At 39.4% G+C, this 13,111-nt stretch overlaps 1 protein-coding gene across 1 annotated transcript in view; it reads right to left on the bottom strand.

Annotated features, from left to right (window-relative positions):
* The window catches only part of LOC110207605 (transcription factor E2F6-like), a 30,471-nt gene extending 20,187 nt beyond the window's left edge, over positions 1-10,284 (bottom strand). Inside the window, exons 1-2 of the mRNA XM_020985299.2 lie at positions 10,034-10,284; positions 4,058-4,103 (exon numbers count right to left, since the gene is read on the bottom strand). Coding sequence (XP_020840958.1) covers positions 4,058-4,103; positions 10,034-10,168 — 181 coding nt within the window. The 5' untranslated portion in view covers positions 10,169-10,284. The remainder of the gene's footprint in view (positions 1-4,057; positions 4,104-10,033) is intronic.
* Between the last annotated feature and the right edge of the window lie 2,827 nt (positions 10,285-13,111).

Raw genomic sequence — 13,111 nt, 5'->3', positions numbered from 1 at the left:
AAAAGCTATACCAGCAGTTTTCCTGACTGGAAAGACTTTAAGTCTGGAAAACAGACTATCTGTCTAGTTTAATTAAGTATACAATAGGCTTATCAATAGAAAATTTATCAATATAAGAGGATGGATTTTTTTTCAGTCACAGCAACTCAAAAAATCTGTGTGGGTGGTGATGGTAAGGGTGACACAGTTATTATCAGTGAAAAAGATATTTACATCAGTGAGATCATGGATTTTCCAAAGTATCAAAATATCTTCTTTATAACCAAATAGACATGGAAGGTCCCTAGGGCTGTACTTTAAGGCTCCATTCTTGTTCCTGTTCTGCTAAACTTTTTTATCAGTGACTTGAATGAAGGCATAGTTGACATGTCAGATTTGTAGAGGACAAGAAGCTGGGAGGTACAGTTAACATTTTATTTGACAGAAATTAGATCCAAAAAGTTCTATTTAATTTCTAACAATAGAGAAAATCTAATAGGATGAAATTTAATTCTTTCCTCCTAACTCAAATTCACATAAGATAAAATTTAATTCACTAAGTTAATTTGATTAATGTAAAGTCCTGCACATAGAGTTTTTTAAAAACCCAACTGAAAAATTACAGCATGGAAGAAATGCACGTAGGCAATAGTCATATAAAAAAGACCTGAAGTTTTAGTGGATTACAAACTTAATATGAAGCTGTTAATAGTATGAAATGGCAGATAAAAAAGTTGTGATTATTAGGCTAAATTAACAAAGAACAGTATCTAGAAGAAGCAAGTCCCTTTAAATATTAGCCTGTAAGAACTCATGCAAGATCTTATGTTAAGTTCTGTACATCAGATTTCTGGAAGGCAAAATTCAGGGGTTATAGTTAAGGGTGTCCAGGGTTATTAGGGGACTTGGCACCATTTAATAGAACTAGTTGAAAGGAACTAGAGAACATTTGGGAGCATGCTTTTGGTTTCCAAACCAATTATAGAATCACAGATTTGGAGCTTATAAGGGCCTTAGATGACATCAAATTCAGTCCCCTTATTTTACAGATGAGGAAATTGAGTCTGAAAGAGGTTGAGGGACTTGCCCGGGGGTAACATAGCTAATAAATGTCTGCTACAGAATTTGAACTGTCTTCTTGACTGTAAGGCTAGCATTTTATCCAGTGAGCTGCCTCACTGCCTACTAAGGAAGAATTAAGATTTACTCTGCTTGGCCCCAGAAAAGAGGTTAAGAATTACTGGGGAGGGGGCAGCTAGGTGGCAAAGTGAATAGAGCACCAGCCCTGAAGTCAGGAAGAGCTGAGTTTAAATCTAGCCTCAGACCAAACACTTGACACTAGCTGTGTGACCGTGGGCAAGTCACTTAACCCCAACTGCCTAAAAAAACAAAAAAGAATTAATGGGGAGAAGTTACAGGAAGGCAGCCTTCAGCTCAAATAAAAGAAGGACTTTCTATTTGAACAGCCCCAAAATGGAACAGGCAACCATGGAAAGCAGTAAGTACCCTATTACATGAGATAGTGAATAACTGGGAGGCTGGATTTTGAGGAGTATTCTGGAGACCTGTGTCCACTTTTCAGGAATTCATGTTTCAGGAAAGTATGGGAGCAGATCACCTCTAAGGTCTCTTCCAACTCAAAAACTAGGTTTCAACAGAATGACCACAGGCAACAGCAAAGACACTTACAGGAAGTAGTCTACACATTACCATTATTTAATCTCCAGCGATTTCTCACTTTAGATTTGCCATGTACTTTAATATTCCAACAGAGCAAATTCCTTTAACAGAATATCATCATCAAGCTGGGAGGTACAGTTAACATTTTATTTAACAGAAATTAGATCAAAAAGTTCTCTTTAGTTTCTAACAATAGGGAAAATCTAATAGGATGAAATTTAATTCTTTCCTCCTAACTCAAATTCACATAAAATAAAATTTAATTCACTAAATTAATTTGATTAATGTAAAGTCCTGCACAAAGAGTTAAAAAAAACCCAACTGAAAAATTACAGCATGGAAGAAATGGAGGTAGGCAATAAAGTCATATAAAAAAGACCTGAAGTTTTAGTCTTGATATAATGTAATGTAATATAACGTAATATAAGTAAACACTTCCTAAAAATTAGAGCCATCCAAAAGTGGAATGTGCTGCTTTGGGAGGCAAGGGGTTCCCCCTCACTGGAGGTCTTTAAACAAAGATGGATGAGGTATGATATAGACTAGAGGAGAGTCTATTTTAGGTATGATTCGGACCAGATAGCCTCTAAGGATCATAGATTTAGCATAGGAAGGAAATATATTCTATATAATTTACTCCAACCTCATTATTTTACAGATGAGGAAACTGAAATCCATAAATCCATAAGTGACTTGCTGAAGGTCACACAGTTAGTAAATAGAAAGCCCACAATTTGAACCTAGGTTCTCTGGAGCTCCAAATCCAGTTCTTTTTCCACTACTTCCTTCCAAGTATATGATTCTGTAGTGTTTTAGGATTCACAAAGTGCTTTCCTCACAACTTGCTATTAGTAGGAAAATATATTCGTATAGGTACTAATATGCCCATTTTACAGATAAGGAAACCAAGGCTATGGTAACGTAAATGACTCACCCATAGTTACTGAGTTATTAAGCAGAGAAGCAGAATTTGGACACAGGTCTCCTGAATACTCAGTCTGGTATTCTTTCCATTATGCTAAGCTGCTTCTCACCTTTCAACAAAAATTCCTTTTTTTTTTTTTTTTTGGTTAGGCAACGGGGTTAAGTGACTTGCCCAGGGTCACGCAGCCAGTAAGTGTTATGTGTCTGAGGCCACATTTGAACTCATGTCCTCCTGAATCCAGGGCCGGTGCTCTATCCATTGCGCCACCTAGCTGCCCCCTCAACAAAAAATCTTTAAAAGTATTTATTTGTCTGATGCACACTCATGATGTTCTTTTCTCTCTTTCTATGCACATGACTACAAAAGTGTCTTGGAACTTTACTGAACCCTAATTATGTAACACCTTACCCCCAAACACTGTGATTCTTTAATTCTTTTAACATGGACAATTTAAAGTCTTCTTTGAACAAAAATAAACTCTGTTCACTACAATTAAACAATAATTGTCACATCTGTAGACTATACTTTTTCAATTTTTATTGATCTTTTTTATTTTTATACCACTTTAACTTCCAATTATATCCTCACCCTTCTCATTCCCAGAGACCCACCCCTTGTAACAATGAATAAAAGAGTTTAAAAAAGCAGTTCAACAAAACTGATGAACACATCAGTGGAGTCTAACACTGCATGCAATTTTCCAAGCCTATGGTTCCTCATCTTGCAAACTGTATATTAATGAATGCATAAAGGTAATTAAGGTTTTAAACACCATTAGGATGTCTTTTTCTTGCTTCTATAAACTGTCATATTATGTAGATTTTAAAATATAAAAATGCAAATTGGATATTTTCCCCCTGGATTTCATAAGCATTTATTTCCATTAATATTGGTCAGAAAAGGTGCTATATAATACTCAAACACCCTGACCTATACAAAATTTACAGCAAGACATCAGCATAGGTAGTTTTCTCTCTCAGATGGAATAAAATGACATATTTCCTAATTCCAGAAAGCCTGACCATTTTCCTCCATGGTGCTGCAGATGATATGGGGAATAAAAGCAACTGATACCCAACCAAGGCATGACAGTAAATGTAATTGGTTAGTAACCAACCAGGATTGAGACAGAAAAAGAATAAAACATGACCTGCTAAGTTTTTGCAAGGCAGCCTTCAACAGCAAAATGTTTCTCCCTCCACATACCATGAAAAACTCTATACTGGCATAGTTGACTTTCAAAATAATGCTGAGCAAATTACTTGCCCTGTTATAATACAGCAATGGCCTTAGAGGCTTTGCCAGAAATATACTTGTTGCCATAGATATAGCATTCTTTACTGTATTCCTAGCTTCCTCCAAGAGATTTGTTCATATTTTTAATAAGCTGAATATGCACAGGGAAATAACCTGAATATTTAAGTACATAAAATTAAAATATACAATATTAAAAATATGCAATATTTCACTTACTTTTCTTGGGAATGTTTTCTTCTAAGTTATTTTTTATTTCTGGTAGCTTAAAAAAAAAGGAATATGTCAGATTGTATTTAGTTGATAAATTATAAAAGATAATATAAGTAAAAAGCATTTCAATGGGTTATGTCTCCTGTGGTGACAAAGTGGACCTGGCAAAGCTTTATCACCTTAACCAATTTGTCTTTAGCATTAAATCCAATTCCTTCTCTCCTCTGAAAGTATGTGGTTTTATACATCTTTGGAAGGATCACAGACATAAATTCCCACATAAACACAGAAAAGCAATAAAATGTTTGCTAATTTAAAAATTAAAACAAAAACAACTGCTACAGTGACCATAGCTGATAAGGTATTCAACATTCCAAGATATGGGAAACAGGTATGTTTCATTCTATGTTTTCTTTGTCCAGACTTGGTAAAATTGCTCATAGTTTGCCTTCCTTTTATTGTTCTTTTCATTTACATTATTGTAATTATAACATATTTCTTCCTTTTTTCTCCTTCATTCTGCATCAATTCATGTCTTTCCATTTTTCTCTGAATTCCTCATATTTGTCACTTTATTTTTTCTTTTTTTTAAATTTTATTCTGAACTTAAGAAATAAAAGAAGCATTTCCATAACACAGTAGAATAGAAAAAAAAGATGATTAAAAATGAAACTACAAAACTATTATGTATAACTTGCTATTCCTTTTTAAATATACAATAAAATTATCATGTAATCTTCCTTTTCTTCTTCCCTCATTTTTTCTCCCCCTGCTGCCCTAGAGATGGCTACCATTGAAACCATTCTATACATTCTTATCAGTTTTTTCTCTGAATGCAGATAGCATCTACCTTCATAGGTCCTTTGTAGTTAACTTGGTCATTTATTTATATATATAAAAGGCCTCATTTATTGATACTTAGACTGTCTCAATGCTTTTCCTATACTAATATTACCGAAAACAAGACCTCTATCTGGCCCTTGAAAATTTTCTTTTACAGAGCCATTTCATTACTTTGGTACGTGCTGATGTTAGATTTGACATGTATATAACTTCTAAATCTACATCTCCAGGGTTTAATTTTCTTTCTAAAGTCTTGAATCTCTATACAACTAAAGGATATCTTCACAGAGCAATTCTGACCTACCAGAAACTTAGTATGATGACATCTCATTTATCTGGCATCACTGCAAAACCATATAAATGTGTTTTCTAAGTCATAGAAAGACCCAGGTGGGTTTCAGTAAAATATGCCAGAAGTAATAGGTATTTACTGGAAGTTTTCATTTAGAGGTTGAATGATCACTCAACAAGCATTTATTAAGCACCTACTATGTGATGAATACTATATTAGCTCATAGTAAGCACTTAAAAAATGCTTCTTGACTAAATGACATAAAAAAGAAAACAGTTCTTGCCCTCAAGTTTACATTTTACTGGGGATAGGGGTGGGGTAGTGAAGAGGGGAGGACATGGACACATATAAATACAAATTCCATCCAAAGTAAATGGGCAGGCACAGAGAGATTGTACTAGATGAACCCTTAGATGTCTTCCATACCTTGAGATCCTAATTTTCTGCTTCTGTGACTATGTTGGTAACTGCTAAAATAAAGGTAAGAGGCAAATCCAAGAACCATGGGGGGGGGGGGGGACGGTCGGACAATGACACATGATGACACTTCAAATTCATTAGCCTCCATTTGAAAAAATCAAGTGAAAGGGGACCCACAACATTCCAAGGCAATCCTTTCCAAATCTGGTCATCTTTAATCATAATTAAAGGAAGTTTACCCCTATATTGAGCCAAAATTTTCCTATTTGCAATTACCACCCTCTGCTTGTAGTTCTGTCTTCCAGGGCCAAATAGATCAGGTTTTATTCCCCTTCCACAAGGTAATCCTTAATATAAATGAAGTTAGCTATCATGTTCCTCTGAAGTCTCCTATTCTTCAGTATGAATTATCTCCATTTCCTTCCATCAATCATTGGTCTTCACTGCTCTTCTGGATACATATCAGTTAGTCAATGCTTTACTGAAAATGTGGCTCCCAGAACTGAACACAGTATTTCAGACATGGTCTGATTAGAGCAAATTTATTGGAAGTATTATATCCTTTCTTTTGGCCACTGTGCCTTTTTAATACTGCCTCAGCTAATATTGACATTTTTGGCTGTCATGATATTACTGACTCAGATTGAGCTTCCAATCCCATAAAATCCTCAAATTTTATTATATTACTCCAACAAACTTATGAAATTGATTTTTTTAAACTCAAGTACAGAACTTTAATTCCTATTAGATTTTATCTTTTTAGATTTAGCTCATCATTCTGGTGTTCTGAGATCTATTTGGATCCTGACTTTTGTCATTTATTGTGTTAGCTATCCTTCTTAACTTCATAGCATCCACAAATTTAGCAAGCATGATTCTATGGCTTCATCCAACTCACTGATCAAAACACTGAACAGCCAAGGGTCAAAGAGATTGATCACTGGGGCACTCCATTACAGACTTCCCTTCAAGATGATATTAACACATTAATAACTACTTTTGGGTCCAGTACATCAATCAAGTCTACATCCATCTATCTACACTATCATCTACCCTATATATCTCTGCCTTGTCCATAAGGATAACAGGAGAAGCTTTATCAGCTACTTTGCTAAAACCCAGGCAAATTATCTACAGATTCCCCTGATCTACTAGCCTAGGTACCTGTCAGAAGGGAAATGAAGTTAGTCTGACATGATCTGTTCTCAGCGAAGCCAAGCGATCTCCTAGTACTCAGCACTTTCTTTTTCAAAGCTCATAAACCATCACTTATTATTCATTCTAGAATTTTGCCAGGAATCAAGATCAAGATCACCAGCATCCTATAGTTTGGTACTACACTGTCTTCCAGTATCAAAAATGAAAACGTATGCCCTTCTGAAGTCCTGTAGCACCTCTTCCTTTTCCATGATTTTTCCAAGATTATTGCACAGGAACTTGGCAATCCCAGCTGCCAGTTGTCATTTTAAAGGTCCAGAATCACAGAATTTTAAAGCTACAAGGGCCTTCAGCCATTTAGTCCAAGCCACATATAAAAAGAATCCTCAACATAATATACATGAAAAAGTGGTTCTCTGTACAATGCCTGAAGACCTCCCAATAAGAGGGAGCAGAAGCTGCCATTACACTAATCATTTTTCTCCCAGATTACTAAAAAGCCTCATTGCTACTCTCTTTGCCTCTAGTCTCCCACACTTCTAAAATCTACCTAGTAAAGTGGTCTACTGATTCAACCATTCTGGAGACCAATTTGGAACTACACCCAAAGGGCTATAAAACGGTGCGTGTTCTTTGACCCAGCAATACCACTACTAGGTCTGTATCCCAAAGAGATTAAAAAAAAAAAAGGACCTACATGTACAAAAATATTTATAGCAACTCTTTTAGTGGTGGCAAAGAACTGGAAATTGAGGGAATGGCTGAACAAGATGTTGTATACGATTGTGATAGAATACTATTGTGCTATAAGAAATGACAAGCAGGATGCTCTCAGAAAAACCTGTAAAGACTTACATGAATTGCTGCAAAGTGAAATTAACAGAACCAGGAGAACACTGTAAACAGCAATATTGCATGATGATCAACTGTGAATGACTTAACCATTCTCAGCAATACAAAGATCCAAAGACAATTCTGAAGGACTTATAATGGGAAAAAATTAAAAAAAAAATTCACCTCCAGAGAAAAAACTGATGGAGTCTGAATGCAGATAGAAGTATAGTTTTTCTTTATTTTAATTTTTCTCGGGTTTTTTTTTGTCTGTCTTTTCTTTCACAACACAAGTAACTTGGAAATATGTTTTGCATGACTGCACATGTATAACCTATATCGAATTGCGTGCCTTTTCAATGGGGGGGTAGGGAGGAGGGAGGAAGAGAATTGGGAACTCAAAAAAAAAATTAAAAGCATGTTAAAAATTATTTTTACATGTAAAATGTAATTGGGGGATCAAATATTTAAATTACAAAAATAAAATCTAGCTAGCAAGCTCATTTCATTCAATTATTCATTCATTCATTCATTCATTCATTCATTCATTCATTCATTCATTCAGCAAGCAAGCAAGCATTTAATATGTACCTGCTCTGTTCCAGGCACTGTGCTAGGAGCTAAGGATACAAAGATAAAAAATGAAACAGTCTTTGCCCTCAAAAAGCTTACCTTCTATTTTCTACTTTCCTATCTATATCTGCCCCAAACTGGGGGAGGAATGGAATTAATTAAAGCGACGCTGGATTGAACTGGAGAGGCTGTTCTGAACTGGAATGGCTAAGGTTTTTATAGCCTTCCAAATTCACACTCTGTTAAGCATTAGGTATCAGCAGTTCACATATACATGTCAAAGGGATAGGTTAGATAATTTGTAGGTACATCCTAATACTACCCGAGTTCTAGGCAAAAGAAATACCTTTCAATTCTACAATTTACTTCCTCCATCTCACCCCACAAGTTCCTTCATAAAGCCACTTAGTTCCCTATCCCCCACCCAACCTTACACCTCACTTGGACTACTGCAATAGCTTGCTGGTTGTTCTCCTTTCTGGAAGTCTCACCTCACTCCAATCTATTCTCCACTAAGCTGTCAAAGTGATCTTCCTAAACTGAAGGTCTGACCACGTCACAACTTTCTCCCTCCTCCCAATAAACTCCAGTGTCTCCCTATTACCTCCAAGATAAAAAAGAAAATCCTAGTTGACATTCAACACCCTCAATAACCCCCTCCAGCCCCACCCCACATACCTTTATAGTCTTGTAACACCTTATAACTCCCCCCCACCCCCACCCCTTGGTGTTCCCTGAACAAGACACTCCATCTTTCAATTCAGGGCATTTTCAGCACCTGGGCGCCTAGTAGGCTGTTAATGAATTTTTACAGAATGAATGAACTGCTGTCCCTCAAGCCTAGGATGCTCTCCTTTCTCATTTCCACCTCCTGGCTTCCTTTAAATCCCAGAAAAATCTCACCTCCTACTGGAAGCCTCTCCAGATCCCCATAATTCTAGTGCCTTCCCTCTGTCTATTACTTCCAATTTAGCCTAACATACTTGTTTCTGGATAGTTGTTTGTATGCTGCCTCCACCATTAAACTGAAGTAAGTGAAATCAGCATTAGTCACTATCACCTTCCACATACCAAACAATTCCACTTTCTTCCTTTCTAAGTCTGGCTCCCTATAACAGGAGTTCAGGAAAGTCAATGCCCCAGCTGAGGCATTAGAGCCTGCAAAATGAATCCTGGAAACCTGTGAGTGCTAGAAAACCAAGTCAGTTACTGAGTAATTTTATTAAATGACCTCGGTGCCAGGCACAGCGCGAAGTGCTGCGGATACGTGGAAAGGCCAAAGAGAGGAAGCACCAAGTGATCCCTCAAGCGACTCACGAATTGCTTTTAAAGGTTCTACAGGCATTAAATATGTTTGGGGTGGGCAAACGCTCAATAAACATTAGCTGATTGACTGACTCCTTGCGCTGGATAAAATCGCAGCTAAAAACCAGGTGAAATCCACAGAAGGGGGAGGAGAGGAGGTCTTCTTAGGACTTGAACAACCTTAAAGGCCATCCATTACAATCCTCCAGTTTTACAGAGGAGGAAACAGGCTTCTGGGGAAGAAATGACCCAGGTGTTCCTGCTCCAGACCGAGTTCGCTTTCCCCTAACCAGTCAATCAATTTCTCAACGATGCTTCCCAGGAAGGTTCGTAGAGCGAGGGAAACCCTCAGTCCCTAACCCGAAATCCTGGGCCGTTCCCGGAATTCGAAGTCCAAGGCCGAGGGCGCAAATACTGGATCTGGCAGTGCCTGCTTGGGCGAGCCAGTTTCCCCTGCCTGGGCCTCAGTTTCCTCATCTGTAAAATGAGGGGCTGGACAAGAGGACGGCCAGAAGGGACAAAGCGTCGTCTCCCCCCTCCTGCTTCTCCTCCTCACTCACCCGGACGCTCTCGCTCTCCTCGTCCCAGGCCCCGGGAGAGCCGCGGGGATCCGGGAGGGCCGCCCCGGCCCGGGCTGGGTTCTTCGGCGCGGCCTCCGGGGCTCCGCCCCGCGGCCTCGCGCGCACCCCGCTCATCCTGACCGCCCGGGCCCGAGACGCCACTCGCAAGCCGCCGCCCGGTGCCCGCGCCCCCCACGCGGCGAGCCGGCCTTTCCCGCGCCCGCCACTCGCTACCCGCTATTCACAAGTCCCTCGGCCGTCTGGGCTACTGGCCGAGGCCTCCTTCCCTCCCTCCTGCACTACTCCCACCTCTCCCTGCTCCCTCCCGCCTCGCCTTGCACCCTCCCTCCTGCCCACCTCTCCCCTGCTCCCCTCCTGCACTACTCCCTTCTTCCCTACAGCTCCCGCTTCTCTTCCTCCCTCCTGCAAGCTCCCCGCCTCTCCCGGCTTACAAGCCACTCGCTTCTACCTCCCTCTTGCGCGCCTCTCTCCCTCTTCCAAGCCTCCTACTTCTCCCTCTCTCCTTCCCTCCTGCACTACTCCCACCTCTCCCCTCCCTTCCTCCTACACGACTTCTGCCTGTGCCTCATTCTCCCAAGGAGTGGGAACTCCTTTCTGTCCGTTTTGCAATCCTCGCACTTCTCACTCTTTCCCTCCATTACGTTTCCAGCCTCTTCCTCCCTCTCTTCCAAGCCTCTCCTCTCCTCTTCCAAACATTCCTCCCCAATTTCTCCTCAGGTTCTGCAGAACTTTCGTTTCTCCCTCCCTCTCTTACAAGCCTTTGACCTCTCCTTTCCTTTCTTACAAGCCTCCCTCCTGAACGCCTTCCATCTCTTCGAAGCCCCCTTTTATCCTTCCACCCTTCACCTCTTCTCCAGGGCTTTCCAATTCACTGTCTTTCCTTTACCCCTTCTCAAGATTCAACCTGCGGCACCTACTGGGTGCCAGGCACTGGGCTAGGAGCTGGGAATATAAAGACAACAAAATTAAAAAGTCCTTGCTGTGCCGTAGATTAACAGCATGGTGTAAGTGCATAGGGCTCTGGCCTTGGAGTCGGGGAGACCAGAGCTGAAATTCAGCCTCAGACATAGTCAACTGTGTGACTCCACGCAAGTTGTCTAACTTCAGTGTGCCCAAACTCATGGTAAACCCATGACCCTATGACACTTCCAATCCCACCTAACACTTATTAGCTCTGTGACCTTGGAAAACATAACTACCAAAATGAGGTCTTAGACTGCAGTCTCCAAGGTTCCTTCAAGCTCCAGATTTATGATCCTATCAGCTAAATAACTCATAATGCATTGTGAATTGTATAAAGAAAAGTTATACAAAGTAATTTCTGGAGTGCACTATCAAGTTGAGAAGAGATCAGGATAGCCTTCCCTTAGAAGCTGGCACTTTTCAAAGGCCTTTGTGAGGAAAAGGGGAGGGAGCAGCATGGGGAGTAGCTGGCAGGCCATTTTGGCTTGAATGTAGAATTCATATAGGAGATTAACGTGTGATAAGCCAGGAAAAGTCACTTTATTGTAGCCATTTTGTGAAGGGTTTTAAATGCAAAACAAAGGAGTCCGTATTTTATCCTAGAAGTAAAGGTGTCTCTAGAGCAGTTCTTTGACATGGTTCACCGCTTTAGGAATAGAGATTTGACAGCTAAGTGGAGTATGGGTTGGAGAGAATGGGAGATCAATCAGGACTTTTGCAGTATTTTAAGGAGAGGTGATGATGACCTGAACCAAGCTGGTTCAGGTGGGTGGAAAGGAGACTGATACAAGATATGTTGTGGAGGTAGAATTGATTAGATTTGGCAACAAATGGTTACTCATTGTGTTCCCTTCCTTTCCCAAAACTATTTGCCAGTCTTTGTAAAGGATGCTTTCTATGCCTAGAATACCTTTCACCACCAAACCCCACTCCCCAACCCACTCTGAATTTCAGTACATTCTTTAAAGTTTAACTTAAATCTTACTTTTTCTAAAAAATGATTTATGCACACATACCCCTCCTCAGAAGTCACATTAACACTTTGCTTGTGACCTCGTGCTTACATATATTATTGCTTTCTGTGTATTTTACCTCCCAGGGAGACTTTGATTTACAAGTGGGAGGAGGACTTTTATCTAAAGTTTGTTTACAAGTGTTTCCTGAATTCAATTCAGCCCAGTACCCCCACTGATGATATCAGTCTTTGAAGTATACCTTCCTCAAGCCAAATTTTACAAATTACACTCCATAAGCCAAAAGCTGCAGTTCACTTCTTTATCAGTGAGTCCGTGGGATCACAATAGATGGTCATAGGAATTTTGAGTATTACATTGGTACCTCTAAGGTTTTTTTTTTTAAGTAGGAGGAAGTACTCCAGCTTGTTGGGTGGATTTCCTTACTGAAAGCTTTGGGCAAAGATGTGAACAAGATTTGCACACTATGAGAAGAGGTGGGTTGTGACTCACATTCATCATTGCTCTACCAGAATCCCAAAGTAACAGGATCTCAGTCACATTCTTTTCAGTGTTCTGAAGAGTCCTTATTTACAAGAATAGTAGAAGCTAGTCATACTTTCCATGGTTTGTAGATTGATAGTTTTAAACATTTGAATTTTATATTGAATGAAAATAAAAAGGAAGATACCAGACACAGAAAACAGAATTTCTTTTCTTCTAATGCAATAAAATTTGGTGAGTTTTAAGTCACTCTTACTTATAAAGCCTTTCTATGCTACTTGAGCCTTGCAAGGCATTTGTGAGCCATCAATATTTACTGAGGTAACGGCAAAGCACTGATTTATGCATCTTTGTATTCTCTGTAATACCTACAACAGTTTCTGCAGCTTACTATGTAGCTGGGGAGAGAGTCCCCAACTGATAAGACAATTACTTTGTTTCCAATTCTTTGCCATCACAAAAAGTTTGGTTGTAAGTATTTGAGTATATGGGGACTTTCTTTCTATCAATGGCTTCTTTGAGGAGTATACTAAGTAATACAGTCCCTGGGTCAAAAGGTAGGGACATTTTAATCACTTCTCCTAATTCTAAATTGCTTTCCAAAACAATTGAATCAAATTCACGGCTCCTCCAAAAA

The sequence above is a fragment of the Phascolarctos cinereus genome, unplaced genomic scaffold (genome assembly GCF_003287225.1).
Source record: "Phascolarctos cinereus isolate Bilbo 61053 unplaced genomic scaffold, phaCin_HiC Scaffold_2;HRSCAF=192, whole genome shotgun sequence".
In the NCBI taxonomy this organism is placed as follows: Eukaryota; Metazoa; Chordata; class Mammalia; order Diprotodontia; family Phascolarctidae; genus Phascolarctos; species Phascolarctos cinereus.
The sequence above is the reverse complement of the archived record's forward strand: the minus strand, read 5'-3'. Positions and strand labels throughout refer to the sequence as shown.